Below are 22,082 nucleotides of genomic sequence, written 5' to 3'. Positions count from 1 at the left end.
TAGTGGGGTTCCGCAGGGATCTGTGCTGGGACCCCAACTGTTCACATTACATATTAATGATCTGGAATGTATTATCTTTAAATTTTCAGATGATACCAAGTTGGGAGAGAGGATGAGCTGTGGGGAGGATGCAGAGATGCTTCAGCGTGATTTGGACAGGCTGAGTGTGTGGGCATGTGCAAGGTAGATGTAGTATAATGTGGATAAATGTGAGGATATCTTTGGTAGTAATAATCGGAAGACAGATCATTACTTGAATTGGTATAAATTGAGAGAGTTGGATACTCAACATGGCCTTGGTGTCCTCATGCATCAGTCACTAAAAGTAAGTGCCCGGATACAGCAGGCAGTAAAGAAGGCAAATGGTATGTTGGCCTTCACAGTGAGAAGATTTGAGTCTAGGGACAGGGAGGTTTTACTGCAAATGTATAGGGCTTTGGTGAGACCACACCTGGAATATTGTGTGCAGTTTCAGTGTCCTTATCTGAGGAAGGATGTCTTTGCTATAGAGGGAGTACAGCGAAGGTTTACCAGGTTGATTCCTGGAATGGCAGGTCTGTCATATGAGGAGAGACTAAGTCGGTTCAGATTATATTCACTGGAGCTTAGAAGAGTGAGTAGGGATCTCATAGAAATCTATAAAATTCCAACAGTGTTAGACAGGGTAGATTCAGAAAGAATGTTCCCGATGGTGGGTGAGTCCGGAACTAGGGGTCATAGCTTGAGGAGGAGGGGGAAAACCTTTAGAACTGAGGTGAGAAGAAATTTCTTCACCCAGAGCGGGGTGAATGTGTTGAATTCACTACCACAGAAAGTAGTTGAGGCCAAAACATTGTGTGATTTCAAGAAGAAATCAGATACAGCTCTTGGAACTAAAAGGATCAAGGGATATGGGGGGAAGGAGGGTCAGAATATTGAATTTGTTGATCAGCCATGATCATAATGAATGATAGAACAGGCTTGAAGGGCCAAATGGCCTACTCCTGCTTCTATTTTCTATGTTTCTATGCAGTGACACTCACTGGAACGAATAAATAAAAATAAAAATATTCTTTCTTGTGAGTGGCGCTACCATAATTGTAGAATCGTAGAACCCCTACAGTGCAGAAGGAGGCTATTGGTCCACCAAGTCTGCACCGACACCAACCCTACCCAGGCCCTATCCCTATAAGCCCATGCATTTACTCTGCTAGTCCCCCTGGCACTAAGGGGCAATTTAGCATGGCCAATCAACTTAACCTGCACATCTTTGGACTGCGGGAGGAAACCAGAGTACCCAGAGGAAACCCATGCAGACATGGGGAGAATGTGCAAACTCCACACAGACAGCAACTTGAGGCTGGAATTGAACCTGGCTACACTGGTCGAATGTGACTGTACTTCTGTAACCTAAAAGAAAATTCCCTATGATTGTGAGGACCCATTAACTAGTGAGGGAATATTAAATGGTGGAGCCTTTTCTCTCTACTGACGCATTTTCCATTGAATGTGTTAGATAACGTCTGGAAATAGTAGCTCTGCTCCGAGTTTGTGTTCTGCTGGGACTGAATTCCATGTGGATGGAGGCTGCCAAGAAACAGAGCATTTTTGAACCCCAAATACCATTCATTTCTTTCCCCTGGCTGGGACACAGATGTGAGGCTTCAGGATAGAGATTCAAATGCTTTTCTGTTTAGCAAAATAAATGTGATAACCTTGTCTGTTTTCCTTTGAAATGTTAAACTCCCGTTGCCCGCTGCTGGTTTTGGTTAAAAACAACTTTCAGACTGGAGTTTTCTTCCTCAGACACTTCAATCTGCGTTTACTTTTGACCAAACAGTTGAGATTAAGGAGATCCGAGTGTTCGCAATTATAAAAGCATCGTTCAGGGTTGATGGAAGTCAGTTGTTTCCAGTAATGGAAGGATTTAGAAGTTGGCACTGCAGTGAGGTTATGATAGTGTAGTGTAGTGGTTATGTTACAGGCTTAGCAATACAGATGGTGCAGGCTAACAATCTGGAGATGTGAGTTCAAGTCCCATCAGAGTGGTTAATGAGAATTTAAATTCAATTGATTAAATAAACTCTGTAATTAAGAATCAGTGAAGATGACAATATAATTGCTGTAAAACCATGTCTGGTTCACTCATGTCCTTTAAGGAAGGAAATTTGCCACCCATGCTGTTGTAAATAAAGTTCTTTGTAACTGTAAATCTTTACTGACTCTTAGAATATAAGAAATAGGAGCAGGAGTAGGCCATCTAGCCCTTCGAGCCTGCCCCACCATTCAATAAGATCATGGCTGATCTGAAGTGGATCAGTTCCACTTTCCACTTTCTCCCCATAACCCTTAATTCTCTTGTCTATCAGAAACCTATCTACCCGTGACTTAAATATATTTAGCGAGGTAGCCTCCACCACTTCAATGGGCAGAGAATTCCAGAGATTCACCACCCTTTGAGTGAAGAAGTTCCTCCTCAACTCCAATCTAAACTGCGTCCCCCCCTTATTTTGAGGCTGTGCCCTCTAGTTCTGCTATCCTTTCTAAGTGGGGAGAATCTCTCTACCTCTACCCTATCTATCCCCTTCATTATCTCCACTATATACAGTAAAAAATACAAACTAGGAGCTGTCTCCATGCTGGCTGGTACACATGTGTGTGTCCAACACTGAGCTGACCCTGGCTAAGGGCCATGTGCTCCCTTACATCACTGTGTGGGCAGGACTGTACTTAATCCCATATTAACCCTATATTTGTCAGACCCTTATACAACACTTAGATGATGCAGTAGAGGTTCTTCCACATTCACCCTGTCATTATCCGGCTTACAAGTGACTCCAGACCTACAGTGGGATTAGTTTGGGATTGATACAGAGTGATGGGAAGTGTGTGGGAGAGTGGGATTAGTTTGGGATTGATATGGCTTGAGGATTGAAATGAGAAAATGATGGGGCTGGAATGTAATTCCAATAAAGCCCAAGAGCAGGAGATCTCAGGCAGCGCTACTTGAGATCTTTCAGTTACCCACTGTGTGTGAGATCTCAGTACGAAGTCTCACAACACCAGGTTAAAGTCCAACAGGTTTATTTGGTAGTAAACACCACTAGCTTTAGGAGTGTTGCTCCTTCGTCAGGTAAGTGGAGAGTTTTGAACTTGATGAAGAAGCAGTGCTCTGAAAGCTTGTGGCTTGTGCTATCAAATAAACCTGTTGGACTTTAACCTGGTGTTGTGAGGCTTCTTACTGTGTTTACCCCAGTCCAACGCCAACATCTCCACATTGTGAGATCTCAGCCAGTGGAGTATGGCTTGAGGAACATCCATAGAATCATTGTGTTAAACAGCATGGAAGGGGGCCATTTGGCCCTTCGTGTTAGTGAAAAAGCTTTCCAATTGGTCCCACATTCCGGCTGGTTTCAACTGACACATCTGAGAACTTTAATTCTTCATTCGAATCCTAGTCTTCTTCCGATTTGAATTAAGCTCTAAAGCAAAAAGGATTAGTTCAGGATTGATACAGAGCAATGGGAAGAGTGTGGGAGAGTGGGATTTGTTTGGGATTGATACAGAGCGATTGGAAGAGTGTGGGAGAGTGGGACTAGTTTGGAATTGATACAGAGCGATTGGAAGAGTGGGACTAGTTTGGAATTGATACAGAGCGATGGGAAGAGTATGGAAGAGTGGAATTACTTTGGGATTGATGCAGTGATTGGAAGTGTGTGAGAGAGTGGGACGAGTTTGGAATTGATACAGAGCGATTGGAAGAGTATGGAAGAGTGGAATTACTTTGGGATTGATACAGTGATTGGAAGTGTGGGAGAGTGGGATTAGTTTGGGATTGATACAGAGCAATGGGAAGAGCGTGGGAGAGTGGGATTAATTTGGGATTGATACAAATCGATGGGAAGAGTGTGGGAGAGTGGAAATAGTTTGGGATTGATACAGAGCGATGGGAAGAATGTGGGAGAGTGGGATTAGTTTGGGATTGATACAGAGTGATGGGAAGAGTGTGGGAGAGTGCGATTAGTTTGGGATTGATACAGAGTGATGGGAAGAGTGTGGGAGAGTGGGACTAGTTTGGGATTGATACAGAGCAATGGGAAGAGTGGGAGAGTGGGATTAGTTTAGGATTGATACAGAGCGATGGGAAGAGTATGGAAGAGTGGGACTAGTTTGGAATTGATACAGAGCAATGGGAAGAGTGGGAGAGTGGGATTAGTTTAGGATTGATACAGAGTGATGGGAAGAGTATGGGAGAGTGGGATTAGTTTGGAATTCATTAAGGGGCTTGAGAAGACAGGCTTTCAGTAGCATGAGGTCTGGATCGCTATTGCATTGACCTGACATAGAGTTGATGGGCCGAATGGACTCATTCTGTGCTGTGAAGCACCCTGGGCAGGAAGGTCCACCTTGCACCAGAGCCTGCCATTCACTGGCATTTCAGCAAAATTGGCAAACGGAACTTTGGTCATGTGTAGATTGTGGAAAACTCTGGCATTTAATCAGTGAAAGTTACTTACCCCATCGCACAGAGAAAGCGCATTCGTTACAGGTAAAAAAAAAACTGGGGCAAGATTCTGTGTGCGGGAACACAAATAGCAAGAGTTCATCTCCGCGTCTCCTCCCACCCTGTCTGACCTCCGAACAGGAAGACCTTGTGTGTGCACCTCACTCACCTCAGTGAACGAGGCTCTTTGGCTTTGAAAAGCAGCAGAGGCCACGAGCGATTTTTCCAAAAACAGTCCGATAGATCTCAGCCTGTGACTAATCTGCTGTGAGTGGAGATGGAGGGATTACATGTATTTGCGAGGGAACCAGTAATTGCCTTGGCTGTTTGCTTCAATAGCTGTCCCCAGTGTTTTCTGAGGGATTGTTGCTGATTTTGTTTTCAAAAAGAAAATGAAGTAAACATAATGTAAGAGCCCCGTGATCTGTGTCATGTGAATATTTCACCAGTCTCAGAGAGACGCTGACCAACCTCATGTGAGCCGCCCAGTCTATCCGGTGTGGTATGCCACCAGACTGGTAATCCAGAGATCTGGATTAATGATTCCCGAGACGTGAGTTCAAATCCCACCCCGGCAGCTCAGGAATTTAAATTTAGGTAATTAAGTAAATCTGGAATAATAAAGGGTTTTATTAAACTGTTAAAAATCCATCTGTCTCACTCATATTCCTTAGGGAGTTCCCTGGTTTAACCTACAGGTGATTGCACACTCTAACGCTGTCCTTTGTAGGTTGTACCTCAGAGGGCGATTAAAGGAGCAAGCAATAAATTGTGGCCTTGTCAGTGACATCCACATTGTGAGAAAGAATGACGTTAAATAAATCTTGCTGCAGACAGGTCTCAGTGGGATGTAAATGATGCTGCATTTACTTAGCCACCTTTAACAAGCCTCCTTGCAGAACCATACAATCCCTTATATTTGATTTATTATTGTCACATGTATTGAATCATAGAATTATCGAATCCCTACACTGCAGAAGGAGGCCATTTGGCCCATCAAGTACCGCCCTGACCATAATCCCACCCAGGCCCTACTCATATTTACCCTGCTGATCCCCTGGCACTGAGGGGCAACTTAGCATAGCCAATCAGCCTAACCTGCACATCTTTGGACTGTGGGAGGGAACCGGAGCACCCGGAGGAAACCCACGCACACGCAGGGAGAACGTGCACGCTCCAGATAGACCGTGACCCGAGGCCGGAATTGAACCTGTGTTTCTGGTGCTGTGAGGCAGCAGTGTTAATCACTGTGCCACCATGCCGCCCTCGTTGGTATACAACGAAAAGTATTGTTTCTGGTGCACCATACAGACAAAGCAATACCGTTCATAGGGAAGGAAAGGAGACAGTGCAGAATGTAGTGTTACAGCTGTAACTAGGATGTGAAGAAAGATCAGCTTAATGCAAGGCAGGTCCATTCAAAAGTCTGACAGCAGCAGGCAAGAAGCTGTTCTTGAGTCGGTTGGTACGTGACCTCAGACTTTTGTATCTTTTTCCCATTGGAAGAAGGTGGAAGAGAGAATGTCCGGGGTGCGTGGGGTCCTTAATTATACTGGCTGCTTCCCCAAGGCAACGGGAAGTGTAGATAGAGTCAATGGATGGGGGGCTGGTTTGCGTGATGGATTGGGCTACATTCACGTTCCTAGAAAGAGGTCATTCAGCCCATCGAGACTAGACCGACTCTCAGAAAGAGCATCCCGCCCAGCCCCTCCCTCTGCCCTATCCCCGTAACCCCGTGCATTTACTGTGGCCAACCCACCTAACCTGCAACGCTTCAGACTGTGGGAGAGAACCAGAGCACCCGGAGGAGACTCATGCAGATGTGGGGAGAATGTGCAAACTCCACACAGACAGTCACTCGAGGCTGGAATTGGACCCGGGTCCCTGGTGCTGCGAGGCAGCATTGCTAACCCCTGTGCCGAGAACTGCTGGCCCCTTGGGTCTCTGTGGTCCCAATCCGACTAGTGGAGCGATGGTCATGGCTCCGACTACAGGAGTCCTGACTCCTGAGGCCAGTCCAGAGTTCCGCCAAGACTGTGGTTTCAGATCCTGGCGAGGAGGTGTGGGGAGGATGGATTGGAGAAGCCATTTGAATGGTGATGCGGGGAACGGGCTGGGGGAGGGGGAAGGGACTGTGAGGGATGACCTTGCAGAGGAGGGCTGCCCCCAGGGGGGAACCAGAGCGGGCTGGGAGCTGGGGGGGGGGGAGGCAAAGTGAGGTCCAGGCCATTTAAGGGGCCCAGTTGGCCAAAGGGCGTGTGGACCCACCTGATGCCACCAATAATATACCAGTCAGCAGGGCGGGTGGGGTGGGGTGGGGTGGGGGAGGCCACTGGATTTTATAGACCTTCAGCTGCGTGGGCAGGAGTAGAAAACCAAGCCCCACGTCCAGCTCCCCCAGCTTACTGGCTCTTGCTCCGATACACTGGACAAACAAAAACTTGAACTCATGACCTCTTGAATTAAAGGCGAGATTGGAACCCACTCAGCCACGGCCAACACTTAATCAGGAACTAAGCGTTTCCTCTACTTGAGCTCATCATTCACGGTTGTTGCTGCAAATGGCAGCGGCAAACCAACGCTTCATATTTTAACAAATTCCTGTCATTAGTTTTAAACATTTGGCCTTTAGTTTGGAGTCTCAGATGTCAAAAAAAGACATGGAATTTAGCGGATTTAAGAGTTGACCTTTTCCCCCTTGTCCCCCCCCCGCCTCCGTCCCCCTGTTCCTGGCTCTGAGATTGGCAGGAAATGGGAGGTGGAGGGCAAGGGAGGAGCAAAGGTCAACCTGGTAAGTATACAAAAACACTCAGATTTCCTGTGAACGATCTCTGCGGCTGAACACAATCTGGGATGACGTTCCATTCTCCTTCCTCTGAGCAGACAAGTTAAACAACTCCACATGGCCTTTTATCAACCATTCCACTTTTGCAACACAGTCACACAGCGCAGAACATAGAACATTACAGCGCAGTACAGGCCCTTCGGCCCTCGATCTTGCCCTGACCTGTGAAAACCAACCTCAAGCCAATCTAACCGACACTATTCCAATATCATCCATATGTTCATCCCGTGACCATTTAAATGCCCTTCATGCTGGTGAGTCCACCACTGTTGCAGAAGCAGGGCATTCCATTCAGCCCACTGGAGTCTATACCAGCCCTTTAACAATCCTGTTCAACTCACGTTTCCCACTCTTTCCCCCCTGCTGCTTCACAGCTCCAGGGACCTGGGTTCGAATCCCGGCTCGGGTCACTGTCTGTGCGGAGTTTGCACATTCTCCCCGTGTCTGCATGGGCTTCCTCCAGGTGCTCCGGTTTCCTCCCACAGTTCAAAGATGTGCGGGTTATGTTGACTGACCATGCTAAAATTGACCCCAGTGTTAGGGGGATTAGCAGGGTAAATATGTGGGGTTATGGGAATAGGGCCTGGGTGGGATTGTTGTTGGTGCAGGCTCAATCGGGCCGAATGGCCTCATTCTGCACTTTAGGGATTCTATGAAATGATACACATTTCAGTTTAGTTTTGAGATGTCTATCTGACTCTGTTTTGAAAGTGATAGAAAATGACTTTTTCACACAGTGAATCTCAGATCCCAATAACTCACTGGAAGCACATGAGACATTTTCCCCCACTTTTGCCCTTCATAACCTCAGATTGTTCTTCATATGGGAGCTGTGAATCGAGACCGTGAAGGCGATTGGTCCCATTTCTCATCCTTTCCTCGTATAGGGCAGCATGGTGGCACCGTGGTTAGCACTGCGGTATCACAGCGCCAGGGACCCGGGTTCAATTCTGGCCTCGGGTCACTGGCCATGCAGACTCTGCATGTTCTCCCCGTGTCTGTGTGGGTTTCCTCCGGGTGCTCTGGTTTTCTCCCACAATGCAAAGATGTGCAGGTTAGGTGGATTGACCGTGCTAAATTGCCCCTTACTTCCAAAGGTGGGCAGGTTGTGAGGATAGGGCAGGAGAGAGGGCCTGTCAGGGATTCAGTGCAGACTTGATGGGCCGAATGGTCTCCTTCCACACTGCAGAGATTCCGTGGTAATGAATCAGACGTTCCATTCTCCTTCCTCAGAGCAGACAAGTTAAACAACTCCACATGGCCTTTTATCAACCATTCCACTATCCCTACAGTGCAGAAGGAGGCCATTCTGCCCATTGAGTCTGCACCGACAACAATCCCACCTTGTCCCCAACCCCATAACTCCACATATTTACCCCGCTAATCCCTATAACCTATGCATCATGGGACACTAAAGGGCAATTTAGTATGGTCAATCCACCTAACCCGCATATCTTTGGAGTGTGGGAGGAAACCAAAGCACCCGGAGGAAACCCACGCAGACATGGGGAGAACATGCAAACTCCACACAGACAGCGATCCAAGCTGGGAATCGAACCTGGCATCCTGGAATTGTGAGGCAGGGTGCAATACAGCCTCCCCGTTTATAGGCTTCACAGCAGAGTCACTGGATAGTGATTGGGATGAGGGTCTGGTGGATTGACGCACCCTCCCTGTTTGAGAGGTGGTGACGACATTTGTAATCCCCCTTCACAGCCCAGCCTGGCGTAGGTCCAACCCGCACCAGCAATGTCTCCCTTCTCCTCTTTAAGCTTAATCCCCTTCGCACCCCCTCGCTTCCCAACCTCTCTCCCTAAACAGGCCAAACCCTCCCCCCATCCCCATGCGCTAGACTCACCCCTATGACCCACTGAGCCTCTTTCGTGGGCCTGGTCGGAGTGCCCACCAACGAGATGTTGGCGTTGCCCGGATCGCTGGAGCTGCCAACCGATCGGACTGGCCGGCATCTCCTGAGGGTATGTGACGTCTCCCCCCCCCCCACCCCCCCACCCGAGGGGTGAGATACCCCACTGTCAGACACTGTAGCCACGCGTGTTATAGCTGTGGGGTGGGTGGGCTGGCGCAGAGTGAGTTGGCATCCAGTGGAGTTTGCTCCAGGAGTGGGATGCAGGTGAGAGGCAACCAACCTCCCTCCTCCCCGCCCCCCCCGACCACAACCCCCCACCCCCCCACCACCAATGTATAGTTTATGACTCTTCCTAGGAAAGGGCTGGCCCTGATTTTAAGGTCTGCTACATTAAAGATGCTTTGTCAATGTTTCTGGTGATACCCGTGCCCTGTGGGGCTAACTGTCACACTGACCTAATAATGAGCCTACTCATGGGCAGCAGGGTGGCACAGCGGTTAGCACTGCTGCCTCACAGCTTCAGGTTCAAATCCGGCATGGCGTGGAGTTTGCACGTTCTCCCCTCGTCCGCGTGGGATTCCTCCGGACTCGCCGGTTTCCTCCCACAGTCCAAAGATGTGTAGGTTAGGTGCACTGGCCACCTTGAATTGCCCGCTTTATGTCAGGGGGGATTGGCGGGGTAAATATGCGGGGTCGTGTGGATAAGGCCTGGGCGGGGTTGTTGTCTGTGCAGGCTGGGATGGGCTGAATGGCTTCCTTCCGAACTGCAGGGATTCTATCACTGTATTGAGCCAGACTAGGGAGGAAGATCTGCATTGTTGTACGTGATTTGCAAGACTTTATTCTGGATGCTAATCACTCGTGATTGTCAGTGGTGTAGTTGTCTGAAGCCAGGTGGGTTTTCAGTTTCCCTTTACTGTATTGCTTGTTCCTTTCTTCCTAGCTCCTGGAGATTTAGGGTATAAGCAAGCAACTGTTGGCCGTGGGCCAGATCGCTGTAATAACATTGCTCTTGTCACTCGATAACAAATGAAGCCATCTTTTAAGCAGGGCAGAATTCATTTGGGTATTGTGTGGAAGGGCCTGGATATACAGCTCAGCCCCTTGTCAAGCCGGTTGCTGCTAAATGCTGATTATATTCTTTCTTTCCTTGGGAATATTTAGCACAGATGAGCGAGCAGTAACTTGAGACTTGTATTTAATTGGAGATGTCAGTTTGAGTTTGCTCCAGATTTACAGCTGATACAGACCATGTAGCCCCACTTAGAGCTGTTTGCTGTCATCGGCTGCAACCCATAAACTCCCATTGCTTGACCCAAGGCTGCATTCTGATGCAGTAAGTCCAGAATGTGTGGCACAGTGGTTAGCACTGATAGCACGCAGTGCCAGGGACCTGGGTTCGATTCCTGGCCTGGATCATTGCCTGTGTGGAGTTTGCATGTTAAGAACTAGGAGCAGGAGTAGGCCATATGACCCCTCGAGCCTGCTCCGCCATTCAATAAAATCATGGCTGATCTTTTCGTGGACTCAGCTCCACTTACCCACCCGCTCGTCATAACCCTTAACTCCTTTACCGTTCAAAAATCTATCTATCCTTGCCTTAAAAACATTCAACGAGGTAGCCTCAACTGCTTCACTGGGCAGGGAATTCCACAGATTCACAACCTTTTGGGTGAAGAAGTTCCTCCTCAACTCAGTCCTAAATCAGCTTCCCCTTATTTTGAGGCTATGCCCCCTAGCTCTAGTTTCACCTGCCAGTGGAAACAACTTCCCTGCTTCTATCGTATCTATTCCCTTCATAATCTTATATGTTTCTATAAGATCTCCCCTCATTCTTCTGAATTCCAATGAGTATAGCCCTAGTCTACTCAGTCTGTCCTCATAAGCCAACACTCTCAACTCCGGAATCAACCTAGTGAACCTCCTCTGCAGTCCCTCCAGTGCCAGTATATCCCTTCTCAAGTAAGAAGACCAGAACTGTACACAGTACTCCAGGTGTGGCCTCATCAGCTAATCCCCCCGACACTGAGGGACAATTTAGCATGGCCAACCCACCTAATCCGCACATCTTTGGACTGTGGCAGGAAACTGGAGCATCCGGAGGAAACTCATGCAGACATGGGGAGAACATGCAAACCCCACATGAGACAGTCACCCCAAGGCTGGAATCGAACTTGGGTTCCTGACTGTCTCCAATTTATTTATAACATTAAATAGTGAATAGGGTTAATAGCCAGGCCGTTATTCTGGAGGGGGAATCCCTTCCGAAGGGTGATGTGATGCTGTAGCTGTGGTGAGGCAGGTAGGGAGGGCCTCAATGTCACCTCCACACTGCTGGCCTGCACTGTAATGTCTCCAGTTAGCCTCTGACGGTAGGCCTGTAAAGTGCCTTAAGAAGTGGTGCCAAAGAAGTGGTGTTGCAGCTGGTAGTGGAAAATTATATGCTCCACCCACCCCCATGCCTGCCTCCATCATGGCCTAAGAATTCAACCCATCGTGTGAAAAGGAATTGTGTGTAGGGAGGATTGGTGGGGTGGGGGGTGCAAACCGGGGCTCAGTATTGTCACAATTGCTGACTTAGAATGGAGGGCAGCCAAAGGCTAAGAATTTGGCTGGATCTATTCTATGATTTTATTCTAGGATTTGCTTGGCACTTCCAGTGAGTGTCCAATGTAGATTGACATGGGATAGCTTATGGGATGTGAGCCAGATAGCATTTACTGCCCATCCCCAAATTTCACTGGAAAAGACGGTGGTGAGCCACCTTGAACCACAAGGTGCAGATACACCCCCCTGCCCCGAGCTGTTGGGAGGAAATTCAGGATTTTGACCCAGCGACAGTGAAGGAATGGCATCATATTTCCAAGTCAGGATGCTGGGTGGCTTGAAGGTGGTGGTGTTCCCAGCCACCTGCTACTCTTGTCCCTGTAGGTGTTGGAGGTCATGGGTTTGGAAGGTGTTGTCGAAGGAGCCGCGGTGAGTTGCTGCAGTTCACCTTGTAGATGGTTGATGCTGCTATTGTGCATTGGTGGTGGAGAGAGTGAATGTTTATGGAGGTGGTGCCAATTAAGCGGGGCTGCTTTGCCCTGGATGGTGTCAAGCTTCTTGAGTGTTATTAGAGCTGCACCATCCAGGCAAGTGGAGAGTATTAAACATAGAAACATAGCAACATAGAAGAAAGGAGTAGAAGGAGCCCATTTAGCCCTTCGAGCCTGCTCCATCATTCATTACGACCATGACTGATCATCCAACTCAATAGCCTAATCCAGCTTTCTCCCCATAACCTTTGAACCCATTCGCCCCAAATTCTATATCCAACCCCCTCTTGAATGCATTCAATGTTTTGGCAGCAACTATTTCCTGTGGTAATGAATTCCATAGGCTCACCACTCTTTGGGTGAAGAAATGTCTCCTCATCTCCATCCTAAATGGTCTACCCTGTATCCTCAGGCTGTGACCCCTGGTCCTGGACTCCCCACCATCGGGAACATCCTTCCAGCATCTACCCTGTCTAGCCCTGTTAGAATTTTATAAGTTTCTATGAGATTCCCCCCTTATTCGTCTGAACTCCAGCAAAAACAATCCTAACCTAGTCAATCTCTCCTCATACATCAATCCTGCCATCCCTGGAATCAGCCTGGTAAACCTTCACTGCACTCCCTCGAGAGCAAGAACATCCTTCCTTAGAAAAGGAGACCAAAGCTGCACACAATACTCTAGGTGTGGCTTCGCCAAGGCCCTGTATAACTGCAACAACACATCCCTGCTCCTGGACTCAACCTCTCGCAATGAAGGCCAACATACCGTTTGCCTTCTTTACCGCCTGCTGCACCTGCACACTTACCTTCAGTGACTGGTGCACAAGGACATCCATGTCCCACTGCACACTCCCCTCTCCCAATTTACAGCCAGCCGGGTAAGTAATCTGCCTTCTTGTTTTTGCTTCCAAATGTGAATATTCCGGCACACTCCTGATCTGTGCCTTTCGGGGACTGTTCAGGGAAACAACCTGAGCAGTTTTATTTTGGAAGAGTGATGTTGTGATAGTTTGTGTGACATTGCTGCTTGTTAGCGAACCTCGTCGATTCTGCTCAGGCCTTGAAACACTGGATTATAGATTCATTCTGCATCACAGGTCTTGAAGACAATCATTGTTTACCACGGGATTTCTTTCAAAAACAGATTTGTGCTTTATCTGCTCCTTTATTCACCTTAGATCGCTGATTTACCTCAGGGTGAGGTACGGAGGAAAGGAATCCGCCATTCTTTCTAAGCAGTGGGGGGGCGGTGGGGGGTGGGGAAGGGGGGTTAGTGGGGGTGGGGGGGGGGTGGTGGAGTGGCGGGGGGTGGGGGTGGCGGGTTGGAGGGAAAGTCCAGAAAGGTCAAACCCAATGCCACACCCCAACAAAGCCCAAACTGGTGGGTGTCGACCGGCTATTCGACTGCAGGGGCAGGTCACCGCGCGTGCCTGGCCCTGTCCTTAATGTCCAGGCTGGACTGCAGGGGCTGAAACATTGGGCCGTTGAGATTCCGCCTCCCCAGCCGTTGGAGCTAAAGTCAAAAGAGAAAGGATGAAGAAAGACTCTGAATTTGGACATCACCTCTTCACAAACTCAGCGAGCCCCAAAGTGCTGTGCAGCCAGTGGCAGTACTTCTGAAGGGCAGTTGGGATTTAGCAAACCTGGCAGCCAGCTCCTGCACAGCAAGATCCCGCAAGCAGCACCGCGACAGTGACGAGATCGCCTGCTCCTTTACTTGGCCCTGTTGATCGAGGGATGATTGCGGGTTGGGCGCGTGGCCTGAGATCTCCGGCAACCCAGGGAGAGCCAGGTTCTCAGCCCCCAAGAAGGACAAGAGGACAATCATCGAAAATTCCAGAAGGAAAAGATCGCCGGTGCCGGAAACCTGAAATGGAAACAGGAAAAAAAATGCCGGAAATCCCCGGCAGGTCAGCGGGTATCGGAGAAACAGTCAATGTTTCCGATCGATGACATTTCATCAGATTGTGGAAATGAGAAGTTGTCCTGGTACACAGCTGGCCAGGGGTGGCAACTCAATTCGAATTGCATTGGTACATGTAGAACAAATGGGTGCGGGACTATTTGAATGGCTCTTTACACAGTGGCACAATGGTTAGCACTGCTGCCCCACAGTGCCCGACACCCAGCTTCGATTTCTGGCCTTGGTCACTGCCTGTGTGGAGTTTGCATGTTCTCCCCGTGTCTGCGTGGGTCTCCTCCAGATGCTCCGGTTTCCTCCCCGGTTCAAAGAAAGAATCACAGAATCCCTGCAGTGCAGAAGGAGGCCATTCAGTCCATTGAGTCTGCACTGACAACAATCCCACCCAGGCCCTATCGCTGTAACCCACGTATTTACCCCGCTAATCCCACTAACCTATTCACCCTGGGACACGAAGGGGCAATCTAGCATGGCCAATGCACCAGAAACACCATGCCTGGCATCTACTGTGGTAAAAAAAAAAGAGACAACCGCAAACGGGAGGCTGAATTGGAGGGGGTCGGGGCAGAAAGTTTTATTATTTCACCTCGTGACAACCGGATTTGGGGAGGGAGAAGGGGCAAACATCGAGTGAGAGCAACATCTTTGGACTGTGGGAGGAAACTGGAACACCCGGAGGAAACCCATGCAGACAAGGGGAGAACGTGCAACTCTGCACAGACTCTCAACCTAAGCTGCTAATCGAGTCACTGGCGCTGCGAGGCAGCAGTTCTTACCATCCATGCGGGTTAGGTTGATTGGGCATACTAAATTGTCCCTGAGTGTCAGGGGGATTAGCAGGGTAAATACATGGGGTTATGGGGTTATGGCCTGGATGGGAGGTTGGTGCAGGCTCGATGGGCACTGTAGGGATGATATGAACATACGTGCGTACATACAAACATATGAATTCAGAGCAGGAGAAGCTCATTCGGCCCCTCGAACCTGCTCTGCTGCTCAGTAAGATCGTGGCTGATCTGTTTGTAACTTGTTCCCTACATCCCTGCTTGCCCCCAATAACCTTTCACCAGGGGGGTTAATCAAGAACCTGGGTGCGATGATTCTCTGGCCTCCGGTTGGCGTGTTTCCTGGCGATGGGAGGTGGTGTGCCATTTGCCAGGAACGGAATGCTCTGGAATTCCCATTGAGCCACCTCGCACTGCCGGGAAACCTGCGGAAGGGGGTGTGCCACCAGCGGGACCAGAGACTACCCCCCCTCCGCATGAACGGCCAGAGTGTTCTGGCCTCTGCCTTAAAAATATTCGGAGCCTCCGCTTCCGCTGATCTGACGAAGGATTATCCAGACTCGAAACGTTAGCTCTATTCTCTCTCCACAGATGCTGTCGGACCTGCTGAGGTTTTCCATCATTCTCTGTCTTTGTTTCAGATTCCAGCATCCGCAGTATTTCGCTTTTACCTCTGCTCCCGCTGCCTTCTGAGGAAGAGCGTTCCAAGGAGCCATCACAGGCTCAATGGGCTGAACGGCCTCCTCCTGAGCCCTATTATTTCCGTGATTCCACCCTGGAGTTAACGCAGGCCTGTGTAACATACCTCCTGAGGGCCGATGAAGGTGATCTTGGAGATAACCTGGGATTGGCTGCCCTCTCCGGGAGTAGGGGGGGTGTGGGTGGGGGTAGAGCTGGAAGGAACCTGAACGAACAATGGAGGACACATAGAAACATAGAAAATAGATTCAAGAGTAGGCCATTTGGCCCTTCAAGCCCGCTCTGCCATTCATCATGACCATGGCTGATCCCCAAATTCCTGATTCCCCCTTTCCCTCCATATCCCTTGACCCCTTTAGCCCCAAGAGTTTATATTTAATTTCTTCTTGAAATCACACAACATTTTGGCCTCGATTACACTAATGTATGGTAGTGAATTCCACACAATCACCGCCCTCCGGCTGAGGAAATTTCTCCTCACCTTGGTTCTAAAAGGTTTACCCCTTATCCTCCCAGTTCCGGACTCCCCCACACCCTTCCTGAATCTGCCCTGTCTAACCCTGTTAGAATTTTATAAGTTTCTACGTTTCACTCTTGCAAACTCCAGTGAATGTAATCCTAACTGACTTAATCTCTCCTCCTATGACAGACCTGCCATCCCAGGGATCAGCCTGGTAAACCTTCACTGCGCTCCCTCTATAGCGAGGACATCCTTCCTCAGATAAGGACACTAAAACTGCACACAATTCTCCAGGTGTGGCCTCACCAACGCTCTGTTTAAACCAGGGTGAGGCGACTCCTGAGCTGACGCACCCACTCCGATATTAACCTCTCCCATTCTTCCAACAGAAACAGCATCGCAGCCTCCGCAGTGTGTGCCTACAATCTCAGCGCCATCACCCAGACCTTCAACGGACCCTTCCGATACCAGGAAAACCCTCGATCGACATGGCTGCCGGCTTCCAACCCCATTCCCAACTTTCAGGTACCTGGCATCGTCCCTCCCGATAAGACGACGCTCCGGTTACAAGCTCCGCTTTGAAAAGCTCCGGTGGTTTTATTTTTGGCCGCACTGCAGAGATTATTCCGAGCAGATGCCCCCCCCCACCAACCCGCAACTCAAGCTTATTTTCTCCTTGGAGTTTTTAATTTCGGATTCGATGTAGGTTTGACCTGTCGAGCGGTGAGGGATTGTGGGCGGGATATTATGGCCTCACTCGAGCAAGACTGGAAAATCCCGTCGGAGGCCAATGGACCTTTCCATTGTTCCCCCCCACTCCCGCTCCGATCCCATGGCGGGCAAGGCGGTAGAATTCCGGTGAGAGGATTAGGTAGCGTGGCTGATATTCTGGAGGGAGTTTTCCCATCCTGTCCACTGCGGGAATCATAGCGGGCTGAGGGGCAGATCATACAAAGGTCCATGGACCTCGGGGCGGGATTTTCCAGTTTCGGAGCGAAGGTGGCCAGAAAATCCCACCCTACATCTCTTCTTCATCTTCCCATGTTATCCTCATATCCTTTAATTCTCTTTGATTCAGAAGAATGAGGGGAGATCTTATAGAAACATATGAGATTAATGCTGGGAATAGATAAGATAGAAGCAGGGAATGTGTTTCCACTGGCGGGTGAAACTAGAGCTAGTGGGCATAGCCTCAAAATAAGGGGAAGCAGATATAGGACTGAGTTGAGGAGGAACTTCTTCACACAATGGGTTATGAGTCTGGAATTCCCTGCCCGGTGAAGCAGTTGAGGCTACCTCATTGAACGTTTTTAAGGCAAGGATAGATAAATTTTTGAACAGTAAAGGAGTTAAGGGTTATGGTGAGCAGGTGGGTATGTGGAGCTGAGTCCACGAAAAAGATCAGCCATGATCTTACTGAATGGCGGAGCAGGCTCGAGGGGCCAGATGGCCTACTCCTGCTCCTAGTTCTTACGTTCTTATCCTAGAAATCCTTCAACCTTGAATGTTGAGGTAGCCTCCGAGGCAGAGAATTTCAAACTCTTCAAGTGAATAAATTTCTCCTCATCTCAGTTCCTCATCCTGAGAGTGTGAACCTGTGCCCTTGATGTCCCTGCCAGAGAAAACATTTTCTCAACATCCACCCTGTTAAACCCCGTTGGAGATCTATGCTTTAAATTAATCACTTCCTTCTTCAACAAATTTACATTTACACTCCTCATAGGACAGTGTCCTCAATCCTGGAACCAGTCGGCTGAACCTTCTGTTGTATCTCCTCCAAGACAGCATATGTCTGTCTTAAATAAGGAGACCAAAACTATATATTATCTTTTCACAGGATGTGGGCATTGCTGTCTAGACCACCACTTTTATTGCCCATCCCTAATTGCCCCTGAGAAGGTAGTGGTGAGCCACATTCTCAAACTGTGGTGTAGATAGAGCCACAGTGCAGCAAGAATCATAGAATCCCTACAGTGCAGAAGGAAACCATTCGGCCCATTGAGTCTGCACTGACCACAAACCCACCCTGGCCCTATTCCCTTAATCCCACATATTTACCCTGCTAATCCCCAGACACTAAGGGGCAATTTAGCAAGACCAGTCAACCTAACCCGCACATCTTTGGACTGTGGGAGGAAACCGGAGCACCTGGAGGAAACCCACGCAGAGAATGTGCAGATTCCACACAAACAGTGACCCGAAGCTGGAATCGAACCTGGATCCCTGGAGCTGTGAGACAGCAGTGCTAACCATTGTGTCACCCTGATGCCCATGGGAGGAGGCTCTAGGATTTTGACCCAGTGACAGTGAAGGAACAGTGATATTGTTCCAAATCAAAGTAATGTGTGGCTTGGCTTGCAGGGGCTGCTGTTCCCATGTGTCTGCTGCCCTTATCCATCTAGGTTTGGAACATGCTATTGAAGGAACCTTGCTGTGTTGCTGTAGACCTTCTTGTAGATGTTACACACGGCTGCCACTACGTGTCAGTGGTGGAGGGAGTGAACGTTTAAGATGTAGATGGGTGTCAATGAAATGGGCTGCCTTGCCTTGAATGGTGTTGAGCTTCTTGAGTGTTGTTGGAGCTGCACACTTCCAGGCAAGTGGAGAATATTCCATCGCACTTCTGACTTGTGCCTTGTAGATGGTGGATTGGCTTTGAGGAGTCAGGAGGTGAGTTACTCACCACGGAATTCCCAGTCACTGACCTACTCTTGTAGCCACAATATTTCTATGGCCAATCCAGTTCAGTTTCTGGTCAAAGGTAACCCCCAGGATACTGATAGTGTAGTGATGCTGTACAAAATAGTTCAGGTGTGGACTCACCAACGTCCTACAATGATTGCAATAAGGCTTCTTTACTTTTATGCTCCAACTTCTTCCCAATAAAAGCCAACTTTCCATTTGCCTTCCCAATTCGGAGTCTTTGGGCAGCAGTCCAAGATAATGAGGATGGAATTTTTGGGCTGACGGAATCCCTAACCTGCCTGTGTTTCCACGACCTGGGATCAAGAGACTAAATAGACTATGTCTGTACTGGTTGGAGTTTAGAAGGATGAGGGGGGATCTTATAGAGGTGTATAAGATAATGAAGGGGATGGAGAGGGTAGAGGTAGAGAGACTCTTCCCGCTTAGAAAGGACAGCAGGACTAGAGGACACAGCCTCAAGATAAGGGGGGGGGCGCAGTTTAGATCAGAGTTGAGGAGGAACTTCTTCACTCAAAGGGTGGTGAATCTCTGGAATTCTCTGCCCGTTGAAGTGGTGGAGGCTACCTCGCTAAATATATTTAAGTCACGGGTAGATAGATTTCTGATAGACAGGGGAATTAAGGGTTATGGGGAGAAAGCAGGAAAGTGGAACTGATCCACTTCAGATCAGCCATGATCTTATTGAATGGCGGGGCAGGCTCGAAGGGCTAGATGGCCTACTCCTGCTCCTATATCTTATGTTCTTTTGTTCTGTAGTGTGGCTCACTCGGAGACCATGGACCCAACGAGAACCTGACAGAACGCAGCCTCCAGGATGCTCAGCGTTTCTTCCTCATGAACGATGTGGTGCAGCCTGTCACTGTTGACCCGCTGGTGACCCACGACAACATGCGTTTCTCCAAGCTTGTGGTGGACATTGTGCAAGGCCGGGACACGCTGTACCATGTGATGTACATTGGCACAGGTAAAACATGCTTCACCTTCCATCCTTGCAATCAGCCATGATTGTGTTGAATGGTGAAACAGGCTTGAGGGGCTGAATTGCCTTCTGCTCCTGGTTCTGATGTTATGTTCCTCACATCTCCGTTTATCTCTATTTGTTTCACCAGTTCGTCTGTCTTATTAGGGATGCTCCATATATTTGGATGAAGTGACTTAAATTTCATTTTTTTTGTCCCTATTCCCTGCATGGACCTTCCTTTCAGAATCATTATTACCATTAAACTCTGTCCTTCCTGCCCCATTCAGTGAGTTTTGAACCACGTTGATATATTTTACTACTACCCCAACTGGTTTCCAATGTGGGTGCCATAAGCATAGACATGGGTCAAGGGTGGAAGAGGAAAAGCACATCGTTAAAATGGCGGCGCGGGCTCGTTGGGCCGAAGGGCCTGTTTCCCGTGCTGTGTTGTTCTTCGTTCTTTGCTATTGTTGGATTTCTAAACCTCCCTTCATCTGAACCCTGCTCCCTCTCCATTAGATTAAAGACAGCTTTCCCTACTCTGACCATATTTCCTGTTGCATTTTTATGTTTGTACTCTCTGTCCCTTCCTGTCACACTCTGGTCACCAATACCTCAATGCTATCCAGCCTTACTGTCTTGTCCTTTCTCTTAAACTTTCCAAATCATGAATCAAAACCCATTTCACCCTGACCAATCTCTGAGCCACACATTCACTGTTCTGATCTTACTTTCCCCATGCTAATTTGCTTGTGCCTCAGATAGCAATCAAGAGATTATTACAAAGAACAGTACAAGACCCTTCTGCGCCAATCATGTTGTCCCATCCATACCAACTGTTTGTATCCCTCTGTTCCCCACAATCTTTGAGGTTGAGGTTATCTTTGAGGTTCTGCTTTTTAGTTTAGCCCATACCTCTCTCTGCAGAACCCCTTTCATAGTCCTACCTATATTGTTGGTGACCACACACACCACAATAACTGGATCCTTCCACCCCCACCCCCACTCTAAGTTTCAGCCTGGAAGATGGGTCCTTGATCCTGGAACCAGGCAGGTAACACAAACCAGCCTTCTGTCCATTGACTCTGTCTACGCTTCCCACTGCCTTGGCAAAGTATTGGCATAATTAAGGATTCTAAGCACCCTGGCCATTCTCTCTTCCACATTCTTCCTTTGGGAAAAAGATACAAAAGTCTAAGGCTATGTACCAACCGACTCAAGAACAGCTTCTTCCCTGCTGCTGTCAGACTTTTGAATGGACCTCCCTTGCATTAAGTTGATCTTTCTCTACACCCTAGCTATGACTGTAACACTACATTCTGCATTGTCTCCTTTCCTTCTCTATGAACAGTGTACTTTATCTGTGTAGCACGCAAGAATCAATACTTTTCACTCTATGTTAATACATGTGACAATAATAAATCAAATCAGAACAGCCTTCAGGACTTACGCTCTCGGCTGCAGAGGTCTAACCCCCTATTCCTACTGCCTCACGCACGATCAAACCCTTCTTCCACTGACCATCTACCAAACTCAAAGGATCTAACCAAAGGGATGTGGCTGTTTCCTGGAACAAAGCGACCGGGAACTTTTCCTCCTCACTGATGTGTCGCAGTGTCCGAAGCTCGGACTCCAGCTCACCAGCTCTGAGTCGACGTTCCTCGAGCTGCAGACGTTTACCGCGGACGTGGTTGCCGAGACTCACACCGGCGCCCACCAGCATCCCCCACATACTACAGCTGCAACACATCACCATCTTTGTTGTTTTTAGTTTAACTCAATAGGTTTCAAGTTTAGAAATACCACTCGACTGTTATCTGCCGTTTAACCGATTAGTTTAACTGGTTAAGCTATAAATTCAGTGCAGTGCTTACATTCCCTCGGTGTCGGTTTCAAAGTCTGCCAACCTAAGAGGGATAAAATCTTTAAATTCAGCAATCAATAGCCAACCAGATCACTTAACTAATGCCGTTGACTAGCTACTGGACACTAATAAAAGGCCTCCCCGTTTGTATGAAATTCCTAACTGTGCACTCGTTCCTCATTGCGCCTCAACTTCCTTTGGTGGGATTTTCTGGCTGTGCTTGTCCCAAGGCCAAAAGGTCCTGCCCCAGGTCAACAGTCTTTGCGTGGACCAGGTCCCACCCCACTACAAAGAACAAAGAAAAGTACAGCACAGCAAGAGGCCCTTCAGCCCTCCAAGCCGGTGCTGATCGTGATGCCCTAACTAAACTTAAAAATCCTTCTGCTCTTATTCTATAAGTATTCCTCTATTTCCTCCCTATTCATGTACCCACCTCGGTGCCTCTTAAATGTT

The 22,082-nt window shown here is 48.5% G+C and overlaps 1 protein-coding gene across 2 annotated transcripts in view; it reads left to right on the top strand.

The window, feature by feature from the left end:
- The window catches only part of sema5ba (sema domain, seven thrombospondin repeats (type 1 and type 1-like), transmembrane domain (TM) and short cytoplasmic domain, (semaphorin) 5Ba), a 278,339-nt gene that overhangs the window by 189,603 nt on the left and 66,654 nt on the right, over positions 1–22,082 (top strand). For both annotated transcript variants that reach the window (XM_080199511.1, XM_080199512.1), the window contains 2 exons: positions 16,488–16,623; positions 19,561–19,768. In XM_080199511.1, coding sequence (XP_080055637.1) covers positions 16,488–16,623; positions 19,561–19,768 — 344 coding nt within the window. The remainder of the gene's footprint in view (positions 1–16,487; positions 16,624–19,560; positions 19,769–22,082) is intronic.

Source organism: Carcharhinus amblyrhynchos, chromosome 11 (assembly GCF_965287045.1).
Source record: "Carcharhinus amblyrhynchos chromosome 11, sCarAmb.v2.hapA, whole genome shotgun sequence".
NCBI lineage: Eukaryota > Metazoa > Chordata > Chondrichthyes > Carcharhiniformes > Carcharhinidae > Carcharhinus > Carcharhinus amblyrhynchos.
This window is presented reverse-complemented; position numbering and strand designations above follow the sequence as displayed.